This window comes from Grampus griseus (assembly GCF_964374135.1).
Source record: "Grampus griseus genome assembly, chromosome: 2".
Classification (NCBI taxonomy): domain Eukaryota; kingdom Metazoa; phylum Chordata; class Mammalia; order Artiodactyla; family Delphinidae; genus Grampus; species Grampus griseus.
In genome coordinates, this window is record NC_139018.1 from 116,605,956 (window position 1) to 116,632,825 (window position 26,870).

The 26,870-nt window shown below is 41.8% G+C and overlaps 1 protein-coding gene and 1 pseudogene across 2 annotated transcripts in view; one reads left to right on the forward strand and one right to left on the reverse strand.

Annotated features, from left to right (window-relative positions):
• Nucleotides 1-7,407: 7,407 nt before the first annotated feature.
• Nucleotides 7,408-7,882, reverse strand: LOC309818640 (large ribosomal subunit protein uL11-like; annotated as a pseudogene). Its single transcript has one exon. The product of its transcript is annotated as a large ribosomal subunit protein uL11-like (transcript).
• A 13,102-nt stretch (nt 7,883-20,984) lies between these two features.
• ARID3B (AT-rich interaction domain 3B) overlaps nt 20,985-26,870 on the forward strand; it is a 51,558-nt gene continuing 45,672 nt past the window's right edge. Inside the window, exons 1-2 of the mRNA XM_082648818.1 lie at nt 20,985-21,034; nt 23,624-24,272. Of these exons, the coding sequence (XP_082504944.1) occupies nt 23,703-24,272 (570 nt within the window). The 5' untranslated portion in view covers nt 20,985-21,034; nt 23,624-23,702. The remainder of the gene's footprint in view (nt 21,035-23,623; nt 24,273-26,870) is intronic.

Genomic DNA, 26,870 nt, shown 5'->3' on the forward strand with positions numbered 1-26,870 from the left:
CACCAGATTCAGGCTGCCCAGCAAGGGGGTGATCTCAGGCAAGGCGGCCCTCTGTAGGCTCTGAGAGAATTAACAGCTGGAGACTCTCTGCTGACCACTCTTGCTGCAGCTGGGCAGCAGGTCCTTCCTCGCAGGGCGATCTGGAAAACACACCACCATGCATGCCACAATAATATATATACATAGAAGTGCATAAATCCCAAGTGAACTCACCCAGGTGACCATCACCCAGCTCAAGAAACAGAAATTACCAGCACCACAGAAGCCCCATTCATCCCTCCTTTCAGTCAGTCTCTCCCCCAAGGTAGCCACTATCCTTCTATCACCATAGATTCATTTATCTGCCTTTTTTTTTAAACTGTGGTCAAATACACATAACATAAAATTTACCATCTTAACCATTTTTAAGTGTTCAGTAGGGTTCAGTACATTCACACTCTTGTGCAACCAATCTCCAGAACTCTTCATCTTCCCGAACTAAAACAACCCATTAAACAACTCCCCATTCCTCCCTCCCCCGCAGCCCCAGGCAACCACCATTCTACTTACTGCTTCAATGACTTTAACTACTTTAGACCTCATGTAAGTGGAATCATATAGTATTTGTCTTTTTGTGATAGTCTTATTTCACTTAGCATAATATCCTCAAAGTTCATCCATGTTGTAGCATGTGTCAGAATTTCCTTCCTTTTTAAGCCTGAGTGATTTCATTGTATGTGTACACCACATTTTGTTTATCCATTTCTCTGTTGCTAGACCCTTGGGTTGCTTCCACCTTTTGGCTATTGTGAATAACACTGCTATGAGTATGAGTGTACTCATTTACCTGTGTTTGAGCTTTATATAAATGGAATGAGTTACAGCATGTGTATTCTTTTGTGGCTGGTTTCTTTCTCTTGACATTATGTTTGTGAAGTTCATCTATTTTGTTTTGTATAGTAATAATTTCTTCTCTCTCATTGATATATAGTATTTTGTTGTGTGATCACAACTCAATTTTCTTATCCGTTCTACCATTGATGGACACTTAGGTTGTTTCCAGGTCTTAGCTATTATGAAAAGCACTGCTATTCACGTTCTTATTCGTGTCTTCTACTGTACACATGTATGCCTGTCTGAGGACACATACGTAAGAGTTAAATTGCCGAGTCATAGACATACATAGTTTTACTAGGTACTGCCAAATAGTTTTCCAAGTGGCTGTACCAGTTTACCCTTTTAGAAGCACTGAATGAGTGTTCCACTTGTTTCACATTCTCAGCAGCACTTGATATCATCAGTCATTTTAATTTTAGCCATTCTCATTGGCATAAAGTGGTATCTCATTGTGGTTTTAATTTGCATTTCCCTGATGACTAATGAGGCTGAAAACTTTTCATGTTTGTCAGTCAATTGCATATCCTCATTTGTGAAGTATTCATGTACTTTGCCCTTTTCTTAATCGAGTTGTCTAGTTTTTTCCTTATTGATTTTTTGTATTGTAGCATGTGTGTATATTTTTCAAAGGGTGTTTAATTCTCCACTGCAGATGGCATGGGTTTGCTCTAGAACCCCAAGGACCCTTCTTGGCTTGCCACAAATTACACAATTACAGCATCTTCTCCCATCTTCCCCCCACCCCCACCCCATGCACGTATATGTATTGATGTGTGTGTGTGTGTGTGTGTGTGTGTGTGTGTGTGTGTATGCACGTGCTCTTGGTGTCTGTTGTCAGATATATGTATTGCATGTACATATATGCAATATATGGCTTGCCTTTTTGCTCACTGAATGGAGTCTTTGATGAACAATAATTCTTCATTTTAATAAGTTTGAATTATCAGTTTTTTCTTTATGCTTAGTGCTCTCTGTGTTCCTCTTACAATTTATTTTTTAAATATATACATAAGAATAAACACGTCTTTACTGAAATAAAAATATACTTTTGTGACCCACCTAAGGTTAAATTGTGTAACATCATTCCTTCTCACACAGCATGACGTTGCTAACCCACCACCCTGCCTTTGTATCAGCAGTTCTGGAATCAGCAGCGTGTCAGGGACCAATGCAAAAACTCCTTCTCCTCTTTCCTACCAGAGCCCTGATTTTGTTCAGGTGCCGCCTCCCTCCATGTAGCCCTGTGCTTCAAGGGAAGATGGCCCCACTCTGAGCTCCAAGAGGGGCATCGTGATTGCTAGTGACCTTGGGTGAATGACGTAATGTGGACATCCTTGGTGGATTGTGTGTGCAGGGCCAGCTTCATGGGTTAGTGGCTTGTGCTGTCACATGAAGCCCCATGCTCAGTAGGATCCCCTGCTTGGTATAATGTTCTGCTGTTACTGTTTTGAAATTCTTAATAACCTATGAACAAGGGGCCCTGAATTTTCTTTTAACAATGGGCCCCCCAAATTATGTAGCTGGTCCTGGCAATGTGACATTTCTCGTCTCTTTGTTTTTCTTCATTTGCCCTCTCAATCTTTGAATCTTCATAGCTTCATCTTCAAGACTCTAGTCTAGATGCCTCATCTGCATAACCCACCAGCTTAACTAAAATGAGGAGGTTGGACCATTCATCAGCTGATCCCTAAGGAGACTACCAGCACTGCTAAGAATTCAGCTTCCCCCATCCCATTTTGGTAAGCAACGACTTTTCAGTATCCCAAAAGTGACTTTTACAAGGCAAAATCCAAGCCCCTTTGCCTGGCATTCTGTATCTTTTTCTTTTTTTTTAATTTAATTTTATGTATTTATTTATTTGTATCTATTTGGCTGTGCCGTGTGGCTTGTGGGATCCTAGTTCCCCGACCAGGGATCGAACCCAGGTCCTCTGCAGTGGAAGCTTGGAGTCCTAATCACTGGACCGTCAGGGAAGTCTCATCGGTATCTTTTTCAAAATTAAAAGGTTTTGTCTTTTTCTCGTGTCACTCTTTCAACCTCAACCTCTGTTACTCTCCAGTAGGAATCACCCACTTCAGCCAAAATGAAAATAATAATAATAATGAAAATAATGTATTCACACATAAACAATGCAATAATGACAACAGACTGTATTTATACATATTACAACATTTGACCCTCACCATAAGTCTGTGAGATATAATTTTGAAATAATTACTCTGCACCTTTATTCTATTACAAATAAAATTTGATGATCAGCATTATATTTAGAAGTCACAAACTTAATAAGTGTAGTTAGTTACTGGTCACTTTTACAAACTTTTTATTTTTAAAGAATTTCAGACTTACAGAATGGATGCATGAAAAGTACAAAGACCTCCCATATACCTTTTATTCAGATTCTCAAAATGTTAACATTTTACCACATTTGCTTTATTGTTCTTTCTTTCTCTCTCTCTCTCACATATATATGCATGTATGTTTATGTGTATATAAGTATATATATATATATAAAATATATAACTACTTCCTGAACCATTTGACCATTTGGGAGTAAATTGCAGATATGATGCCCTTTCACCCCTAAACACTTGAGTGTATATTTCCTAAAACAAGGACATTCTCTTATATAACAATAGCACAATTATAAAATCATAAAAATATCATTGTTACAATAATACCATCTAACCCACGGATTTTATTCAGATATCATTAATTGTCTCAATATTGTCCTTTGTAGCAACGAAGAAAATAGTATTTTTCTGGTTCAGAATCCAATCCAGGGTTACATATTGCATTTAGTTGACTAGTCTCTTTAGTTCCTTCAGTCTAGATTCATCCCTCAGTCTTTCTTTGCCTTTCATTACCTTGTCACTTGAAGAATACAGGCAAGATATTTTGTATAAAGTCCTTCAATTTAGGTTTATCTGTTTTTTCCTCATGATTAAGTTCAGGCTATGCATTTTTGGCAGGAATATCACAAAAATGATGCTGTGTTTTTCTCAGTTCATTAAATCAGGAGGCACAAGATATCTATTTGTCCCATTACTGGTGATGTTTTTTAACTTTGATCCCTAAGTTAAGGTGGTGTCTGTCGGGTTTTCCATTGTAAACTTATTCTTTGTCCATTTGTAATTAATAAGTATCATGTGGGGAGATATTTTTATACTATACCTTATTCCTCATAAAACTAGTTTCAGTATCCCTTGATGCTAAAGCTAATAATTCCTTGCATTGAAAAAGTATACATGACCCAATGGTTAAAAAAAATCCAAATAACATACATACTTAATATACAGTGAATATAGTGAATAGTACTGTGAAAAGTAAGTCTTCTGATTTCAGATCCTCAGATTCCCTCCTCCTGTTACCTTTTTGTGTATGTGTCCTGTGGCAGAGACAATGTCAACATGACATTGAAACCCATTTTGTTTTCTTCTTCCTGGGCATGAAGAATGACAATATTTCCTACCCTGCCTGGTAGTGAGGCAGGGCTCATGAGACTAGTTCTACTTCAAGAACTATAAACAGAAGTGATATGTGCCCTGCTGAGCCAAAGCATTTAGTGCTAATGTGTGACTCTCCAGCTCTCTCTCCCCATGCTGCGGCAATTGTGGAAGCCATGACTTTAGGTGAGGAAGCCACGCCTTTAGGTGAGGAAGCCACAAGATGGAAACAGCCTGGATCCCTGAGTTACCACATGGAGAACAGCTGCCCTAAAAGAGTTGCCTGTCTCTCAATGGACACGTGTATGCACCAGAAATATAAGCCTTTTCTGTGGTAAACAACTGAGATTTCAAGTTTAACATGTTGCTACAACATAATTTAGTCTATCCCAATAAAATTACCCTGGAAATGTTCCTCATGTATTAAAAAACATGTAATTATGTGTAATTTTATTGTATGTAAATAGGTACATTATGAAATGTTCTGTATCTTCCTTAACAACATCTTTGAGATATTTCTACATCAGAATTTTTAGTTCATTCTTCTTAAGAGTTGGAAAGTGCTCTATTGCAGGAATGTACTTCAATATACATTTAGAAGATTAATTTCTTAAATAGCTACTACATATATATATAGTTTAAAATTAAAACAGTTCAAAAGAGTATATGTGAAAAATTCTCCCTCCCACAGCTTCCCTGTGCCAACAAATTTCCCTCCAAAGGTAATGAATATTTTCTGTTCCATCTGTATACTTCCAGAGATATGTATAGATAAGATGCTTAAATGAACCTCACTTAGTCTCAGATTTGGCTGAGACCCCAAAACAGTAAGGTCATATTCAAAGTTAGATGCAAATTCACCAACACAGGATTTGCAGAGGGAGAGTGTAGAAAACCAGCTTTTTACTCTTAGTTCACCACCTACCTCCAGCTTACAAAAGGCATTGGAGAGGCTGAAAAAAAAGATAGGAGAGTCAAGGTTTTTAGAGGAAGCTGTTGTACTTTGTACTGAGTCATTGCCACCATCCTCAACCTCATCCTGAGGTGTGTATGCCCTTTGCCTCACTCACACTGATGTAAGGAATTTTGCTGGGAACACACAGCAATATGTAATATTGCTTCCTATCTGAGAGACATGGTGGCTGACGTCTGAATTACATTTGGGATATATAAAAGGTAAAGGACTGGCTCAGGCATCCTGTGGGGTAGAGATGAGGCTATGGTTTGGAATATAACAGAACTGCCAACAATAGGTCAAAGGAGCATGTTTTCTCTAGTCCAAATGTGGTACATACATGTAAGAGCTCTGGAGAAGCATTGTCTTGGATCCTGTTCAAGAAAGCTGCCAAAAGAAGTGAGTGGACTTCAGCAGAAGGAAGGTGCAGTCGTATCACCAGATGCCTGGGGTCTCAAGAAAGAATTGTTAACAAACAACCACAAAAGCAATGTACTCATCTATGCAAAGGAAAGTACAGAGATGAGATCCCCAAAGATGGAATGATGGAGCTTTAAAGAACTCAGAGATACAACCTGCAAAAAAAAGAGTAAGCCTTAAACCTCTGCAAACCCCAGAGAATGTAGATGCCACTCATGACAGTACTGGTCAAGTACAAACATTACAGTCTCCCTTGTGACTTCCTCCATATGTTCCAACCTTAACAGGCTTCATGGTTGTGTAAGTTATTCACTGAAAATGGCACCTGACTGTAGGTGCTAATGGGGGCTGAAATCCAACCTGCTTTCCACTTTCCAAACCATATGCCCTGGCACGGGGTTGTGTCTACTTGGAGGAAGAGTTGCCTTTTCCTACTTCACACAGAGGTGCAGTTCTCTCACCATGGGGTTGCATTCACCCAGAAGGGAGAACCTTTTTCTAATCTATCCAAAGACACCAGAGGAACTAGCAGCCACCCAGCTTGGAAAGATTAGAGACAGTAGCAACAAGATGAGGAAAGTGGAAGCATTGAATGAAGAAAGAATGAAACTGATCACACACGCCTTTTCCATAGGAGGTGACTCACATCCTAGAGGCCCACGCTGGGAGACAGGAAGAAGCCTCAGTCTTAAATCAGTTTTAGAGTGATGACTATTAGAGGGGGCTGGGCATTTCTGTTACTTAACTGATGTTGTTTGGGAGCCTAGCATTTCAGGAGGAATCTTAATACGTAAGAGTAATTAGCAAAGTTGATGGATTTGACCAAGGTGAAAGGGGCAAGGGAAAACCAGCCATAGAGAGTAAACTAAAGGGCCAGTGGAAGACAAAAATTAAGGTGCTTTCTGATTTACACCCTGTAATGGAGACCTCTAGCTCCCTACTTATATACATTCTGTCCTTTACAATTTGATATAACCTTTAGACTAAATTCTCTGTAAGGGGATGTAAGATGGATTAAGGTGTAATCGATGGGTGCCACTTCCAGGACTGGCCTAGTAAACACCTCCCCCCATACCCACACACAATGAAACTCTTTCTTTCCTCTCCTCCCAGATGGATGCAACTGGTGACAGAGCCATGAAAGATGACAGACAGAAGGAATCTTGGTCCATGAGTGACAGGGAGGATGAGAGCTGCCCCACCAAGCTGAACACCTGTTCAAGACTCCTAGGTGAACAGAATCTAAACTTCTATTTTGTTAATTCGTTGCATTTTAAGTTTGCTTGTATTAAAGGAATCACAATTCTTTCAAATCTAGAAAGAAAAACAAACACACAAAATTATTTATTTAAGAAATTATTTCTTTCCAGGCAAGGGAGAACTGTAAGGAGACAGATAATCTCTGTGAACAAAGTAAAAGATAGGGTTTATATAGGGCTTGGGGGAAATGTGGGGTTTAAGTTAAATATGAATGACTGGCTATGACTGGCTCAAAATGAAGTGGGGTTAGTCATTGATTAGGTGGATTTCAAGAGCAGACCTATTGTAGCAGGGTTTGGTTTTCTGTGGGTGATTCAGCCCAAGACTGATATTGAATGGTCTTTCCTTTTCCCGTTTAAATACCTGAGGACATGAGTAACGTTCTTCAGGCAAGAGTAGAATTTTCTTTTTTTTGGTTGTCAAATAACCCTTTATTTTTCTTTGCAGTTCTTAACTAGTTGGGCATTCCACTGCACCACTGTTGATGTCATCTATGATGTGAGGGTGGCGGCCATCAACATTGCAGCCCACAGACTGGATGGCCCCCAGGATCTATTTAATGGTTCCAGAGAGTTCTCTAGCTAAAGATCGATACGGCATCTGTCAGGCAATGTTGACAATCTCATCAAAAGTGATGTTTCCACTGTGCTTAATGCTTTTCTGCTTCCTTCTGTCTCTTGGCAGTTCCTTGGGGCGTTGATGATCAATCCTCAACCTGGGCTTGTCTGTTCTGAATGGTCAGTTTCACAGTAATCCTCAGACCCTTCCAATCACCAGTTGCCTTGGCGATGTCATCACCAACCTTTTTTGGAGACAGACCCAGGGGGCCAATCTTGGGGGCCAGGGCAGATGTGGCACCGACTTCCCCACTGGTGCACCTCAGGTACACAACTTTGATCTTGTTGGGGTCAAACTTAGGCAACATGGTGGCAGCTGGTGTCGGATGAACCCGGATTCGGGACAACTGAAGAAAGTTGCACCTTGGCCTCCTCTGAGCCAAAAGGTGGAAGTCTTTTTCTTTTTTTTTAATTTTTCTTGAAGTATAGTTGATTTACAATGCTGTGTTAGTTTCAGGTGTACAGCAAAGTGATTCAGTTATACATATACATGTATCCACTCTTTTTTAGATTCTTTTCCCATATCGGCCATTACAGAGTATTGAGTAGGGTTCCCTTGTGCTATATAGTAGGTCCTTGTTAGTTATCTATTTTATATATAACAGTGTGTATATGTCAATCCCAATCTCCCAATTTATCTCTCCCCCTACCCTTACCCTGGGTTAACCATAAGTTTGTTTTCTACATATGTAACTCTATTTCTGTTTTGTAGGTAAGTTCATTTGTACCCTTTTTTTAGATTCTACATATAAGTGATATCATATGATATCTGTCTTTCTCTGTCTGACTTACTTCACTCCGTGTGACAATCTCTAGGTCCATGCATGTTGCTGTAAATGGCATTATTTCGTTCTTTTTTATGGCTGAGTAATATTCCATTGTATGGAATATTACTGGAAGATGTACCACATCTTCTTTATCCATTCCTCTGTTGATGGACATTTAGGTTGCTTCCATATCCTGGCTATTGTAAATATTGCTGCAATGAACATTGGGGTGCATGTATCTTTTTGAATTATGGTTTTCTCTGGTTATATGCCCAGAAGTGGGATTGCTGGATCATATGGTAGCTCTATTTTTAGCTTTTTAAGCAACCTCCATACTGTTCTCCACAGTGCTGTACAATTTACATTCCCATCAAGTGTAGGAGAGTTCTCTATTCTCCACACCCACTCCAGCATTTATTGTTTGTAGACTGATGATGGCCATTCTGACCAGTGTGAGGTGATACCTCATTGCAGTTGTTTTTTGTTGTTGTTGTTGTTTTGGTTTTTTTTGCAGTTGTTTTTTAAAATAAATTTATTTATTTTAGTTTTGGCTGCATTGGGTCTTTGTTGCTGTGCGTGGGCTTTTCTCTAGTTGCGGCTCACAGGGACTGCTCTTTGTTGTGATGTGAAGGCTTCTCATTGCGGTGGCTTCTCTAGCTGCGGAGCATGGGCTCTAGGCGCACGGGCTTCAGTAGTTGTGGCTTGTGGGCTTATTTGCTCCGCAGCATGTGGGATCTTCCCGCGCCAGGGCTCGAACCCATGTCCCCTGCATTGGCAGGTGGATTCTTAACCACTGCGCCACCAGGGAAGCCCCTCATTGCAGTTTTGATTTGCATTTCTCTAGTAATTAGTGATGTTGAGCATCTTTTCTTGTGCTTTTTAGCCATCTGTACGTCTTCTTTGGAGAAATGTCTATTTAGATCTTCTGCCTATTTTTTGATTGGGTTTCTTTTCTTTCTTTTTTTTTGATATTGAGCTGCATGAGCTCTTCATATATTTTGGAGATTAATCCCTTGCTGGTTGCTTCATTTGCAAATATTTTCTCCCATTCTGAGGGTTGTCTTTTCGTTTTGCTTATGGTTTCGTTTGCTGTGCAAAAGCTTTTACGTTTAATTAGTTCCCACTTGTTTAGTTTTATTTTCATTACTCTAGGAGGTGGGTTGAAAAAGATCTTGCTATGATTTATGTCAAAGAGTGTTCTGCCTGTGTTTTCCTCTAAGACTTTAATAGTATCCGGCCTTACATTTAGGCCTTTAATCTATTTTGAGTTTATTTTTATGTATGGTGTTAGGGAGTGTTCTAATTTCATTCGTTTACATGTAGCTGCCCAGTTTTCCCAGCACCGCTTAAGAAATGGTCTTTTCTCCATTGTATATTCTTGCCTTCTTTGTCATAGATTAGGTAACCATAGGTTCGTGGGTTTATCTCTGGACTTTCTATCCTGTTCCATTGATCTACATTTCTGCTTTTGTGCCAGTACCGTACTGCATTTTTTTTTTTTTTTTTTTTTTTTTTTTTTTGGGCTGCGTTGGGTCTTCGTTGCTGTGCGAGCTTTCTCTAGTTGTGGCGAGCAGGGGCTACTCTTCATTGTAGTGCACAGGTTTCTCATTGAGGTGGCTTTTGTTGTGGAGCACAGGCACTAGGCACACGGGCTTCAGTAGTTGTGGCACGTGGACTCAGTAGTTGTGGCTCATGGGCTGTAGAGTACAGGCTCAGTAGTTGTGGTGCACGGGCTTAGTTGCTCCGCGGCATGTGGGATCTTCCCGCACCAGGGCTCGAACCCATATCCCCTGTATTGGCAGGCGTATTCTTAATCACTGAGCCACCAGGGAAGCCCCATACTGTTTTGATTACTGTAGCTTTGTAATGTAAAGAGTGGAATTTTCCAGTCTCAGCTCCCTTTTGGTCCTCATTGACAGATCATGGAAGAGGCTATTAAATATTGTGTAGAACAAGAATGGGCAATTTTTTAAAAAGGTACAAATGAACTTATTTACAAAACAGAAAGAGACTCACAGACATGGAAAACAAAAGTATGCTTACCCAAGTGGGGAGTGATATATTAAGAGGTTGGGATTAACATACACACACTACTATATATAAAATAGATAACCAACAATGACTTACTGTGTAGCACAGGGAACAATACTCAATATTTTGTAAAACTGATAAGAGAAAAGAATCTGAAAAAGAATATACATATATATATGTATAACTGAATCACTGTGCTGTACACCTGAAACTAACACATTGTAAATCAACTATACTTCAATTTTAAAAAAGATATTAAAAAAAGAATGTTAAAATAATATGTGCACAGATATGATAGGACACATTTTATTAAAAATCAGAAAAACAGAATGGGCAATTATTTTTCCTGCAAAGGACCAGAAGGTAAATATTTTAGGCTTTGCAAGCCATCCGGTCTCTGTTGCAGGTACTCAGCTCTGCTGTTATAGCACAGAAGCATCATGGACAATATGTAAACAAATAAGTGTGGTCATGTTCAAATAAAACTTTATTTACAAAAACAGGTGGTTGGCCAGATTTGATCCACAGGCCATAGTTTGCTGACCCCTAGTCTAGAATTCTAGATCTAATCTATCTAGGTTAGATATGGTTTTGGTTTTCCCTGCTGGGTGAAATGGTGGTTGTAGTGATCATCATGATTTCATTTTGTTTTTGACTCAGGATCATCTGTTGCACTATCTGATGAGGCAGCCACCACATAGTAGAGTTTAATTCCAACACCAACTACGTAGAATATGACTGCAACATAAATATACAACTAGTAGAATAAGGAGGGACTGGAAAGTTCACCAAAGTCATAATTCACATTTTCACAGATTAAACCGCCAGATAAGATCTTCTTCTTCTTTTTTAAAAAAATATTTATTTATTTATTTATTTATTTTTATTTTGGTTGCGCCGGGTCTTAGTTGTGGCACTCGGGATCTTTGCTGAGGCATGCGGGATCTTTAGTTTTAGCATGTGGGATCTTTCTTTTTTTTTTTTTTTTTTAGTTGCGGCATGCAGGCTTCTTAGTTGCAGCATGCATGCGGGATCTAGTTCCCCGACCAGGATAGAACCCAGGCCCCCTGCATTGGGAGCGCAGAGTCTTACCCACTGGACCACCAGAGAAGTCCCAAGATCCTCTTCTTGACCTAAGTTATGGTAATAAGACAAGGAGTATAGACCAGGTTGTTACCTTCTGAAATTTTTTGAAGTTTCTCTCACTTTTTTGATAATGTTAAAACCTGTCTGAGAGAACTTTGGGAATACAAGCTGCTTCAAAGCAAATAGATCTGAAGTTTCTGAGGGAACTGTATTGCCAAAAAACCCCACAAGCCTGGCCTGAATAAATAAGTAAAGCCATAAAACAACACTTGGGTCTCCAACCCTGCACCATCAGGAAGCAGGCTGTCAAAGCTGTATAGTCCCCAAGGAAGGCATGCTCCCACTTCACGTACAGCCAGGGAGAAAAATGGCTGAGGGAGGACTTGCCAGAGGGCAGAACCAGGGTAGGAGAACAATGACAAGAGAATTCTTCTTCGAGAGCAAAATTGGGTCTAATATGAGAACTTCCTTCACTGCCCAGAAAGGGTGTCTTTTTTTACCCGCCCCCATTTAACTTTTTGTTTTCATTGAAGTATAATTGACCTACAACACTGTGTTAGTTCCAGGTGCACAACATGGTGATTTGATATTTCTATACATTACGAGATGATCACCACGATAAGTCTAGTTACTATTTGTCACCATGCAAAGATATTACATAATTATTGACTATACTCTCCATGCTGTTCATTTTATCTCTGTGACTCATTTATTTTGTAACTGAAAGATTGTACCTCTTAATCTCACCACCCATTTCATTTATTCCCCCCCCACCCCCCGGCAACCACCTGTTTGCTCTCAGTATCTATGAGTCTGTTTCCATTTTGTTGTTTGTTCATTTGTTGTGGTTTTTTTTAGATTCCATATATAAGTGAGATCATACAGTATTTGTCTTTCTCTGACTTATTTCACTTAGCACTATACCCTCTAAGTCCATTCATGCTGTTACAAATGGCAAGATTTCATTATTTTTTAGGCCGACTAACATTACATTGTGTGTGTGTATGTGGAAGGAGATATATATATATAGAGAGAGATAGATATATAGATAGATAGAGAGACATAGACAAATAGATCCAAAACACGACTCAGCAAAATAGTTTATTTCTCGTTCACCTAATAGTCCTGAACAGATATGGTTGATTTACAATGTTGTGTTAGTTGTCTTTTGATAATACCTATTCTGACAGGTATGAGGTGATACCTCAGTGTGGGGTTTTTTTTTTAACTATTAAACTCATTGTGGTTTTGATTTGCATTTCCTTAATGATTGAGCATCTTTTCATGTGTTTCGTCCAGGCTAATTAGAAAAGACTGTGATCCAGATATTGATATGAAATTCAATAATTGAATGGGACTTTTGTCTTCTCCCTTGGGGGAAGGGTGAATATATTTGGTGACCAGAGAGGCTGACTGTAACAGAGACCTTGTCTGTCTACCAAAAGCTATTAGTCTCTGGGACTACTAGAGTAGCTTCCCATATTCCCATTCAATTTGGGTGTAGCCATATGACCAAATTTTCTCCAACGGAATGTGAGTGGAAGCAATATCTACCACTTTCTGGGGATGGTAGACCACAAGATGAACAGATCCAAGGACCCTGAATGACAGCAATGTAGGAAAGCTTCCTCCCTGACCTGAATAACTGTCCAGGGCTATTAGGTGAGCAAGAAATAAACAATTTTGCTGAGTCGTGTTTTGGATCTATTTGTTGCAGTAGTTTAGCCTGCATTAACTGATATACACCCCATGAGTCATGCTTGTTCAACATAATGATTATATATATGCATCCTCTTTAAACATAATTATTAATAGTATCAAACTAAACATCCTGTAACGAGCCTTGCTTTTTTCATTTAATGTCTTGGAAAGTGTTCCATATTAGTACATTAAAAACTTCATTTTTATATTCTTTCCTTTTTGCCTTTTGACAGCTTAAGTACAATGTTACCTAACCAGTTCCCTACGGATGGACATCTAGGCTTTTTCTAATCTATAGCTAGTGTTCTCTGTTGCAGTTCTTTCAGCTGGTACTCTGCAAATGCAAGGCACAGTTCAGCTTCAGGTCCAGCAGTGTCTGGTTTTACTCTCTGAATTAGGACTTTACTTAGTTTCTTTTAGACAAATTACAAAGCTAATATTTGACCATATTGATTCTCTGTGGCCTACTATTGTAAAATTCAAATGGTTACAAATTCAAATACTTACATTGATGGGAGGAATATAGCATGGTGGTTAGTAGCACGAATTACAGTCAGACAGCCCTGGATTCAAATCCCAGCTCTGCTACGTGTAACATGTAACTTAACCTTGGGCAAGTTGCTTAACTACTATAAGCATTAGTTTTCTCACCAGTAAAATGGGGGTTATTTTGAGGATTAAATGATAATGTAAGTGAAGTGCTTAGTGCATGACAACCATCAGTTAATAAGCACTGTAGAATTTTCCTTAATGTACAATTTTTTTCTAATTACCAAAGAAAGCAAAAATTAACCCTGAGTCTAAGGTTAGGACATGTATCATAACTATCTTTATTGTTAAGATGGGAAATTGTTTTTTAAAAGATTACATCATTTTTCCTTTTTCAAAATGATTTTATTTTACATACTTTTCTGTAACTTGCTAGTCTCTTTTTAAATTCTACAACTGACAACTTCCTATGTCAGTAGAAATGTACTGACTTCATTCTTTTTAAAGACTGTAATTTGGGGGGTGGGGGATGATTCCTTTTTATTGAGGAGAGAGCCCTCAAATCTTGTGACTATTCATTTGAATTTTGTATCAAACTGTCAGGGTTAGATTGTATTGGGTCCAGGCTGATGCTATATTGCAGGTTCAGGAAATTCAGTCATTGCAGATGCCATAATTAATGTTAAAGCAAACAACACAGAGGCTTCATTGAGTTGGAGAGTGAGAGGGAAGTAGCTACAGAAAACATACACAAACGTAAATGCCATTCTCCTAGCACTTGAATTCCAGAAGTGAAACTGGAGGGTTCGACTGTCCATATTAGGAAATGACTGGTTGCTTGATGACCACAGTGTTAAGCTAAGTATTTTGCCCTATTTACTGTGAGGGTAGGAGGAGGCATGAAAGGGAATTGGTCAGGAGGACATTATTAGTAAATCAGTTTTAGTAAAACTAACAATTTTATAACCACTCTATTCTCTTCCAACCTAATCTCAGTGCAGTTATAAGCATTATAAAATCAAACTTTCACTTTAAGTGGAGAGACTGAAAACCGAGCTCAGTTCTTTAAGACGAAGTTTCTGAAACAGATTCCCAAATGGGGTTATCTCCTATTCCCTGAAATTGCAGCAGAGTTAAGAACCTGTGTTAAGATTGGTTTGAATCCATCAAAGCCTTCAACATGTGCTCTTGCCATAAAGTAGCAAATGAAGGCATGGAGAACAGACAACCTTTTCAACTTCTCTGGCACTGAATATATTTCACCTTAATAAAATGTCAGGAACTCCCATTAAACTATACTTGGTTTCCTTTAGCTCAGATTCAGGATTAACTAGCATTAAGCTTGCAACAGAAACACAGCTGTGGTGCACGTGCTGTGTGGGAGCAATACATGATGAACCCGGTGCCCAAACATCACAAAAGCAAGTGCTCCCCTCCCTATATTTGGGAAATTTCTTTTCCACTGAAGTTTCTTCAGTATACCTTGCATCTTCTGAGCTCATGTTTCCAAGATCCTTGCCTAGTCTCCTCCATAACATCTGTACACTTGTCTTGATTTTTTTTCTTTTAACATGGAAAGGACAAGAGTCCTGGCCAACCTTGACAATAGAAAAATGTATATTACTATTCTTGAGAACTCAACCTTCAGTGCAGGTGCTTGGGAGTAAAGATTTTTGATGGATTAAAGCCCCCGGGCATGTGTAGGTGTCTGTGGACACATTTACAGGAACCAGTTGGACCCACAATTCTCCCAGCCAACCAGCCTCACTGGCCGGCCAACTTCAGCTTGGGCACCCTCTCCTCTTAGTCTCACCAGCACTTGATGGTGTCTGGTTTATAACAGCTCTGTCGGATGGGGGGCCACATGGCTCCCAAAGAGCCCTGACGGGAGGCACAGACCTGAGACCAGATGTCTCGTTCTAGGACAGATGGCTTGAACGGCTTCCTGTTCCTTTTTGCTCTGGAAGTCTACGGGACTGCTGAGTGCCAGGGCCACCACAGAAATCTGGGTGCAGCTTTGCAAAGACAGCTTTCAATTCAGTGTCAACAAGAGTGAAATGATCCAATGTTTTCAAAGATGAACCAATTGCCTTGGAGGTCTGACCTCTTCTATTCCCAGGTGAGGGAAAGAACAACATAGTCCAGTTCACCAAAATGTTGGCAAATCCCAGAATCACAGGGTTGGAAAGGACCTTTGTGGTGAGAGCAGGCTGAAAGGGAATGTGGCAAGAGAGCTGCTTCCTGAAGGGGAAGGCTGGCTGCCCCCCCCCACCCCCCAGGAGTCCTCAATAACTAGATGCTGGCAGTTCCTCAGCGTTGCCTGGCTTGTGGAGGCTGACACATCACAACTCGAGACATCAGACACCAAATACCAACTATCTGATTTAAAAGATGAACAACAACAACAACAAAAATACAAACAGTTCTGTGAAATAAAGGACCCAGGAGTCAGCCTGATGGGCATACGCCCCTCTGTAGGAAAACACATTGGAAGCCCAATCAGGCTGCAGGTAACGTTACTGGTACATCCACCATCACAACAGCAAGGTCCCCTCATGAGTGTGTGGACTGGATATACCTGCCTTCAGCCCCCTGGCCTTGGACTGTCACATTCTTTCCTTACACACAGTTAATACCAGTTACTCATGAGAGGCTTTACACGTGCTAATTGAGGTTCCTGAGGCTATACCTTGATCTCAGTACAAGAAGAATCTTAATCATCTGTTACATTTTAATTTCCTATTACAGTAAAATGTATAGTAACTGCCTCACTGCCCTTCTGCCTTACCTGAAAAACCTCTTGTAGGGCCAATGCAAGTCGAAAACGTAATCACTGTTAATTTCAATGGGAAAACATTTTATACGTTTCAAGTCCCCAAACTGACATCCATTCATGTGAAAACACCAGATCTCTTTAAGATGGACACAATTACATCAATAATTAACATTGGTTATCATAAACACATAAAGGCATTTTCTCTTCATTAATTATTACTAATTACACTATTATTCTATAATATGGCCATTTACCTGTTGTTTCTTAGCTTTTATGCCCTGTACTATTTAAGACTAAATTTATAACAAAACACACATACAAATGATACCCAATATTTATACAATTCAACTTTTATTTTTAACAAGAGAAATAAAATCAATGAAAACCATGCAAATGATATCACCTTTATTGAACAGTTGAAATAAAAGAGACATGATGTAAGATTATCCCTGCTATATTTAAGCAAAACACTAAGAAATGTGATGGGAGAACCTAAGGTAACATGGGCCAGCTATGTGAAGATGATACACGGTGACTCTCTTCTTCAGCTCTAAGAATTACACCAAGTAAATCCAACCTGATAGATGCAAAGAAATGCATTGGGTATCAGTTATCTTTCATTGCAAAATAAACCATCTCAAAACTTATTGGTTTAACTCTAAAACAATAAACCTAATTTTTCACTGGTCTATGGGTTTGTCGATGGGCTTCTTCTGGTCTCGGCCAACAAAGCTGGGCCTAGATGGTCTACAATGGCCTGGCTCACATGTCTGATGGTTGGCAGGCTAGTTGGTCTACGGAGCCACACTCATATGTCTGGCAGGTGCTTAGATGTCAGTTGGGGTGATGACCACATGTCTTTCATCATTCATCAGGTTAGCCAGGAGTTTTTCACAAGGTGGTGGAAGAGTTCTCAGCAGCAAGAGAGAGCAAGCTATAATTGTAAGCACTTTTTAAGACTTCTAGTATCAGAAGACTGCTAATATCCCATAAAACAAAGCAAGTCACATAGCCAAGCCTAGATTCATAAAATGGAGAAACAGACTCCACCTCTCAATGGGAGAAGCTGAAAATACTATGGCTATTCTGTTCAATGTACCACACCTTGGAAGCCAAAGTAGCGAGATTAAATGATATTCCTTGTAACCAGAATGGGTGAATATCTCAGGATTTAAACACATTACTATGAAAGGGGAGGGGGGTGTTTCTGTTTCAACTACTGAGGTTATCTAGTAAGGCTGTCCTCTTGGGTCCTCTACTACATGTGAGGCAAGGAAATAAAACCAAAGAGGTAGGCAGAGGCTAGGGCTCTGCAGGCCACATGATGGAATTTAGGTCTTGATCCCAAGAGTAATGGGAAGCCATAGAGTGTTTTAAGGAGAGAGATAAGATCACTTGGGCTGCAATGAGGGCAGTAATTCTAGAAGCTTTGCCAGGAAGGGGAATCTTGAGATAAGGCTTTAGTCACAGAATATGGGGTCAAAGGAAAGGGTTTTTTTTGTTTTTGTTTTTTCAAAGCAAAAGATGGTTGAAACTGATGGAAGGATCCAATACTACAAGAGGTTAAAGGGAGAACCCTGAGAATTGGGAAAGGAAACTTAAGCATGCATGGAAAGTTTGGTTTAAAAAAATTATCATACAATAAAATTGATTGTATTTTTCTTATACAGTTCTATGGATTTTAACACATGTATAGACTCATGTAACTACCACCACAGTCAGAATACAGAAGAGTTCCATCACCCCAAAACCCTTCTTTTTGCTATCCCTTTATAGTCACTCCTCCATCCCTAATTCCTGGCAACCACTGACTTATTCTCCATCACTATAGTTTTAATATTTTCAAGATTTTCATTTTGAGACTAGCTTCCTTCATTCAGCATGCCTTTATTGTTATGTTGTTATAACGCCAAGTTGTTGGGTGTATCAATACTTCTTTCCTTTTTATTGCTAAGTAGTATTCCATTGGGGTCAGCTTCTGATAGAATTCCCCAGGTAGTAGTGATATCACTATTCTACCAGTTACTTGGGGCAAAAACCTTGATCACCCTTGACTCTCTTCTCTAACCTATACATAATCCATTAGTAAATCCTGTGGCTTTACTTTCAAAATACACCCCAAATCTGACCAGTTCTTACCACCTCCAATGCTGTCATCTAGTTCAGGCCACCATCATCTTCTGCCAGGACTAGTGCTTCCACTCTTACTTCGCTACTCTCATTGTCTATTCTCCATACGACAGCTAGAATGAAACTTTTATTTTTTCATTTATTTATTTTTGGCCATGTGGCATGCGGGATCTTAGTTCCCCAACCGGGGATCAAACCCATGCCCCCTGCAGTGAAGCTCAGAGCCCTAACCACTGGACTGCCAGGGAATTCCCTCAAATGAAACTTTTAGAGACTTAAATCTGGTCAAGTTAGTCTTGTGCTCAAAACTCTTCAGTGGTTTAAGCGGTAACGATCCGAAGTTGTCACCATGGCCTACAAAGTCCCACATGACTGGGCCCCTGGCTACCTCTCTGATGTCATCTCCTACCACTCTCCCCCCACTCACTCTGTATCAGCTATAGTGGTCTCCTTGCTAATTCTATAGCATGTCAAGCACGCTCCTGCCTCAGAGCATTTGAATTTGCTGTCTCCTCTGTCTGGAACATGCTTTCCCTAGTTATCTACATGGCTTACCCCCATCAAGTCAGTTCCAGTTTCTGCTTAAGTGTCCCTTATCAATAAGTCTTTCTCTGACTAATGTCTAAAATGGCAGCCACCTGAGACCAATGTCTAACCCTTACCCTGCTTTGTTCTTCTTAGAATACATATATATATATATATATATACATATGTATAAAAACAAATATATATGTATTGTTTTTCTGTCTCCCCACATTAGGAAGATCCTTGAAGACAAGGAATTTTTTTGTTTATTGCTGAACAAGCACCTAGATGAGTACATGAGTGCCTCATCTGGCATACAGTGGGAGTTCAATGAATTTTTTTTTTTGGCCGCACCGCACAGCATGAAGGATCTTAGTTCCCCGACCAGGGATGGAACCCGTGCCCTCTGCAGTGGAAGCATGGATTCTTAACCACTGGACTGCCAGCGAAGTCCCTCAATGAATAGTTTTGATTGAGTAACTTATAGGAGGAAAGGACAGATGGGAACATATGTAGATTTCTAGATTTTAGGGCATTCTACATTTTCTATTACTTATACAGTAAGATAATCAGGGGAAGGGGTACGGGAAGCATAGGGGATTAGAGACTTGCCGATAGTGGAGAGCAGGTTAACTAGAAAAATATAATGAAATTTCCAGGCACTGTTCAAAGCCCATTTAAGGCTGACATTATTATATTTAGTGATGCCAATCTGTTCAGCAGGACAATTTACTATGACAAGGTACAGGCATTGAGAAGCATGTTAGTCCACCCGGGGTGGAGGACTTAGTTGGGGAAAAGAGGAGGGCAGGCTTAAGAGTAAGTAAGAGGGGGATTGTAATGATGTACCATTGAATCTAAGATGGATAAGGAGGGAACTGAAGAATGAGAATTAAGTAGAAGCTTTCAACAGATTGGAGGTTCTGATAAAGTAAAAAAGACAGTTATGGTGAAGTTCTTAAGCAGTCAAGCTAAAGGTTATCAGGCTGTAGTTGGACAGAGGGATGTTCAAACTACTGATTCATAACAAGATAGGGTTTCTAGTGACAAGGTCCAGGTTTTTGACTGGGATTGGGAGGTTGATGTAAGGGATGAGGCCTGCATGTTAAATGAGTTGTCCACAGTGACTCTGAATTTATCAAGATGGAAGATGGTTAGAGAAGAGAAAGTAAGACAAGGACCTGGATGCACATATTAGCAGATCATCTCTACAGAGGCGGTTAAATGGGCGGCAAAGTCTTACAAGTAAGCGTCAGAGAAGCAAGGGTTTTTACAAGAGGTGACAGTATATGGCACCTTGCCCCCACTTTTGGAACCTGGGAAGCGAGAATACTAACCCATGTGAGGGAGCTCCAGGGGACGCAGCATCCTCAGAGAACAGAGAAAAGCTGATCTGGAAGCGGGAATCTCAGAGGAAGATCGGTTTGAAGGTAGGAGGTTGGGGAGGCGACCGAAGCAGCAGAAAACCCTGACACTCCTTGTCCTTTATTTACCTTCCTCCCAACCTACCGCCCGCCCACGCTACACCAACCTCCACAACCAGAAAACACTCAGAAAAGAGTGTAAGCACACCGGCTCTTTTCAACTCCCCGCGGAAGAACTCACACCGGAACTCCTCCATGTCTGCGCTTCCCCATTGGCGGAAGCTTCCGCCAGCTTCTACTCACTTCCGCCCACGACTCAGTTGGGCGGGGCTTTCCCTAGAAGTCACTTCCGCCCGACCCCGCCCCTCGTTCCCTTTTTGGCCGTTTCCGGCCTCAGGCCCCGCCCCATACCGTGTGACCCCGCCCCCTTCCCGCCCCGGGCCGGCAACCCGGCCCCGCGGCGCCGCTTCCGGTGCGGGCCCCGCCCCGGCTGTGGCCCCCGGCTGCGGAGAAGTCCGAAACGCAGCTGCCGCGCCGGGCCCTGAGTGGCTGCCTCTTCCACCGCTGGCGGACCCGGAGCGCCCCGTACAGGTAAGCCGCGCGGTGCCCAGCTCCCTCAGCCTTGGCGGGAGCGAGGGCTGTGGCAGGTGGAGGGGACGGCGTAGTAGGAGGAGAGGCAGGTGTGTAGGGGAAGACGTGAAGACGCGGGCCAGTGGAGCACGGGGGCCAAGGAGGAAAAGTGAGAGCGCTGGGAGGAGCCCGGAGGCGCCCTCGCCCATTAGGGTGATATGAGATAAAAGGATGGGAAGAGTGAGGGGCCCCTGGGAACTGAGAGGGCTAGAATAGGTGGGGTTGGGACAATCTAAGAAGAGCCGGCGGATTGGCTGGGAGGGCTCAGTAGAGGTAAAAGTGATAGAGTTGGGTTGTGGGGGTATAAAGAATGGCGGGGGGTGGAGGTGTGGGGCTTAAAGGGGGTTGAGGCCAGAGGGATCCGGCAGCGAAGGTAGAGGGAATGGTGGGCGAGGCCGGCTTCAAAGCTGCAAGGAGTCCGTTGCGCCGGGCTTAGAGTCGGGAACTTTAGGGGAAATGGGGGAGGGAGCCGTGTGAAAGGATGGAGTGGTTTAGATTTCTGAGACCCAAGTTTTCTAAAAGTAGGCAGGTGGTATTGTTGTTTGGATCAACTAGCTGCTTAGGGACAAGGGAAAGATAGGCTCTTTGGGGGAGGGTGTGTGTATCGAGTTGTAGAACTGAGTCATCTCAGTCTTAACTAAGGAGGCTGTGAGACACCACCCCCTCTGCTGGGGACAGCATACAGAGAAGATGGTGCCACAAGATGAGAAGCAGTTGTTCAATGACTGGCAGGACTTGCATGAAAAATTATCCCGCTTGTGATTGATTGATGTTATAATGTTGTAAGGAGAATTAAAATGACCACGGAATTATTTTCTTTATTCTTTGGTTTACTTTTCTTTGATGCAAATTGTTTTTATTTTAAATGAACACTTTTGGCAACTGGATTTAATGTGGGTGTAAATCTTTTCATGCTTTGTTACACTATAAAAAGGGCTATAGCAGAATGAAAGTATTGCTTCCGGCATAACTCACTTTCTAAAGTGCCAAGAGAGGAAGTAAAGGGAGGAAGAGGAAAATTGGAATTTGAATCTTTCACAGAATGCAAAAGACAAAAGCAGTGCTTCTAAGATTAAACAGAAAATGAGGATTTTAAAATTTCTACTTTTTTGCCTAACTTTAAAAGTCCTACCTTTTTTCTCTAACCCGGTTTTTAAAAAATGCCTAAATCCAAACAGTTTTTATTGCTAGGAGTGTGATTACTTCCCCATGAATTTTTGAAGATACCTAGATATTTAAGTTTTTGGGTTTTTTTTTTTTTAAATCTTTCTACCCAGTCCTAAAACAGTGGAACAACGCAAATATCAAGTCCCAACCTGTGCAGTGCAGCTTCTTCTTTCATGTGATGACAACATTGTACGCCATGTTGCAAGTCCTGTTAACCTAAAATTTGCCCATGCATAGTAATCCATTCAGTTATGGAGACTTGCTGAGGAAGCATAACTCAAGTGAGGTTTGCTGGGGATGGGGGCCTGGAAAGGAGGAAGGGAAGGGGGGTTGGTTAGAGGAGGAGAGGGTGTGAAAGGGGTGTGTGTTTGGAGACTGATTGGTAAGAATGCTGATAAACCTGCCCCCAGAATACTTTTGGCCTGAAAGCCTTTTCTTTTTGTATTCGTCATAGAATGTCATAGAAGTGAATCAGAAAGAAAGGGGATGTGAAGAGATTTACTAGGCTGTTTATAAAAAAGAAGCTTTGCCTCGTTTACACAATATTGATACCTGTTTCCAATTAATTACCTTAAAAATCTCCAGAGGAATTCCCCCCTGTTTGTTTTTTGAGTGCCCATTGCAATTTGAAACTCTTGCCTCCTTGCGTGTTTCTTTCTCTCATGTTGTTGAAATTGGATTCTTTTTGAGGCTATAATGTCTGGTTAGCATTGGCTCAGCCCACTCAAAAAGCAGGCTTGGCGGTTTGATCTGGGAAATTTTAAAAGTTTAAACCTAAGAGCAGTTTGCTAGGTTCTGCTTTTCTATGAGAGAAATCTTGCCGTCTGCCTGATAGCTCTGTGTCTTGCTTAGATGGTAATACCTTTCTCTGATGGGCCTGGGAACCTAAGCAATATTCTCTTTCTTGTAGGCAGGCCCTTCTTTCCCTTTTTTTAAATGATGGTTTTCATACTCGCAACCTCTGTACAGTGTAAACCCAGTTGCTTTTTCAGTAGTAAACAGATTAATGTTTGATAATGTTGAGGAAGAGAGATCAGAACACAGATGTTTGCAGACTCAATGTCATCTGGATTTACTTCGTTTTAAACCCACAGTAGTCCACCGCAGCTGAGATTCATACTGTATTTCTCCTCTTAAATCCTGTTCCTCTTCTGCATACTTTTCCTTACCCAACTCCCACCACCCCCTACCCTGCCCTACCCCCACCTCAAACTCCCACCACTTACTCATCTTAAAACTCAGGTTTACGGGCATATGTTTAATGCTCAGAACTCATACCCTTTACTGGAGAAAAGAAAACCTTTTTATACCTGCTTTACATTGTTGGTTTTTTTTTTTTCCTTTTTCTTTTCTCCTTCTTTGTGGTTTCTATTAATCACTTAGAGGTTTACACCCAGTGTGCCTGCCGGGCTGTGCCCAGGTTCAGAGCCATGCCAATCGGTGGGTGAAGCTTGAGGCAGTGATGGAGCCACTGCAGCCTCAGCAGAAGCAGCAGCCGCCGCAGCAGCAGCCACCGCCGCCGCCACAGCCACCACACCTGGCTCCTCTGCAGATGGATGCCAGAGAGAAGCAGGTTCAGCAGATGAGAGAAACCCCGTTCTTGTATGCCCAGAAGCTGGTCACACAGCAGACTCACCTTTCTGCCACACCTGGGAGGCCTTCTGGCAGCCCTGCCCTGGGTCCCTTAGCCAGAGTTCCACCAGCCCCAGCAGTGGCCCGAGTGTTTGAACGGAGCAAGGTGAACTCAGAGCCTGAGAAAGAGGAAGGAGGTTTGGAAGATGAGGATGGGGATGATGAAGTTGCAGAGGTGGCTGAGAAAGAGACCCAGGCTGCTTCAAAATATTTTCACGTGCAGAAGGTGGCTCGCCAAGACCCCAGAGCCGCACCCGTATCTGGTCTGCTTCCAGCGCCAGGGCTCGCGCCACATGGACAGCAAGCTAAAGAAGACCATACCAAAGATGCTCCTAAGGCCTCAGCTTCAGTCTCCACAGCAAGGCAGCCGGGCTGGAATCTGGATGAGCAGCTCAAGCAGGTCAGTCTTTCTGGTATGGGGGCATTATTTGTTCTCCCTAAAGGCTAGCCAGGGAGAGGTACTGGACTGCCAGGGTCTGTGCCAGTCTGTGCCTTCTCAGCCTACTTCATTGACCAGCAGCCTAGACGTGAATAGACTGAGTTTTTTCCTCATAGTTGTTTTCTTGATTAGAGCAGTGAAATGTGTAAATTACTCCTAATATAGATTGTTCCAAGTTTAATATGAAAGACCAAGTACAGTCTTCTTTTGTTTAAAGGAAGAATGAGGTTGCAACAGTGTTATGAGGGATATCTAAAAATGAGATGTGTGGCTCTAATTTCAGTTTTTCTAGTAGTAGTTTGATAAGAGAACAGTCTTGCCTAACACAGTGTCTTAGCTCCAGGCTAACCCAGGATCATGCTTTTTAAGGTCAGTTTTGCTGTTTTGCTCCTAAACATAACTGATGAGAACCTTTTGCATTGTGTATATTTTCCAGCAAAGAGCCTTTAGACATGATTTCATTTCACCCTTATATCACCTCCTTTGAAACAGGGCAGGGTAGACCTCACAATTCCCTTTTAATTTTTTTACTTTTTTTTTTGCTGTGCTGTGCGGCTTGCAGGATCTTAGTTCCCTGACCAGGGATTGAACCCAGGCAGTGAAAGTGCAGACTCCTAACCACTAGACCTCCAGGGAATCCCTCACAATTCCCTTTTGAGCCAAGGCAAGCTTTGGTGATTCCCAAACATGGCAGAGCATCAGAGTCATCTAGAGAGTTTTTAAAAATATAGATTCCAGGGTCCTAATGAATTATCCTAGGGGGTAGAGCCTAAGGAATCTGTGCTCTTTGCCTTCTAATTCTTCTTGTGTTTCTGACTTGCCATGCCGCTTTTCTTCACCCAAAGAATGGGACTGATGATCAGTTCTTCCAGGCTAAGTGACTTGTTGGTGATTAGGCAGGGAGTTCATAATAAAGCCGGTAATATTTGGGTACTCCCCATAAGCACATACACTCCATGTGGTCCAGTGGTGCTGTTGAGGAATTAGTTGTGAAGGGCTATGGATTTACACAGGGCATCCGAGAAGTCATATGAGAAAGGTCCTTTGCAAACTGAAAGCTCAGCATCTTTCTATCAAGGCGCCCTGCCTATGCAGTTGATCTGAGTTTCACAGTAGCAGTGTTTGTAGTAGATTCCAGAGCCAGCAAGGTGGGGTTCAAATCCCATCTCTTCCATCTATTACCCTTGTGATCCTTTGGTAGGGCTCAATTCCTTTGAGCCCTCTGTGAAATCAGGATAACGAAGCCTACCTCCAAGGATGTTGTGAGGATTAACAGAACCAGCATGTGGTGGGTAGTAGTGCTCCAGGTGCTCTTTCATGCAAACAGTGCCATCCTCTGCTGCACCCACACAGACATGCTCGGAAGCAGGCGAGACGCTGAGACGCACAGAGGTTTTCCCTCAGATCACCAGGGAGGTAGTGGCAGAGCTCGGACTAGGATCAGAGAATGCCAGCTTCCCCGACAGCAGCAGCCTGGCCGCCAGCCCAGATCCGCCTCCCGGCTGATTGCTTTGGTTTAGCAAAACATCTGTGACTTGCCGGCAGCCCCCGCACTGCTGTGTGGTTGGCAGAGTTCCATGCTGGCCGCTGAGTCAGCTCCTAGTGGGATCCCGCCCTGACAGCACTGGGAAAGTTCAGGCCCGAGGTGGCTGGGCTGCCCCCGCCTTGGCAGCTGGCCAGCCTCTGCGTGTGTGCGGTCGTTCCTAGAAAGTACAGCCTCGTGCGAGGAACAAGTGGAGCTCCAGAGCCTGTCTGTCTTCAGGAAGTGCAGCAGGTGTTGAGGTCAAGCCATTAGAGCTTTGAAAAAAGACACTCTGCAGAAGTGGCGTGTGTGTGCACACACGTGTGCACCATGCAGGCACCCAACACTGGTTCTAGACAGCATCAGCCCCGTGGCTGCACAGCTCAGTGCTTGGGAGGCTGGCTGTTGGCTTCTGAAACCCTTTGAGTTCATTTTAAGTTTCCGAGGCATACTCACTAATTATAGACTGCCTGGCAGGGCACCTGCCAGAATGTTTTTAAATGCCAGCGTAGCTGAGGCCTAATCTCGCACCCTAAATTTACCCTCCCCCTGGATTTGGAGATCAAGAGCTGGGTTAGGGGGTCACTGGGTAACGATGACTTTAAACCTTAGATGTGTACCTTCTTTTCTCCTTTTGAATTTAATTTTTCAAGATTGATTTGGTCTGTGCCCTCCTCCTTTATCTAATCCTTCTCCTAACAGTGGTAAATAGTGTGCTTGGGGATTTTTTAAATGTTTTAGTTGTGCTTTGGAAGGGGGACTAAAAAAAAATATATCCTAACGGAGAGCCTTTAGAAACTACTACAAACTGTGAGACTAGCTTTTCTTAAAAATTATTCAAAGTCTTTTGTTTCTTATGCAGTTAACTTCCAGAGAGCGGAAAAAGATCTTATTAATGGGTGACGGTGTCCATTTTGTTCTTTCACATAACAAACTTTTATCGAGGCTTCTTTAGGCCAGGCCTCTGCTCCAGGAGCTAAGGCATGCTTCTCCCTTGAAGAGCTCACCAGCTAGGTTTAGCAGAGACAGTGTGGGAA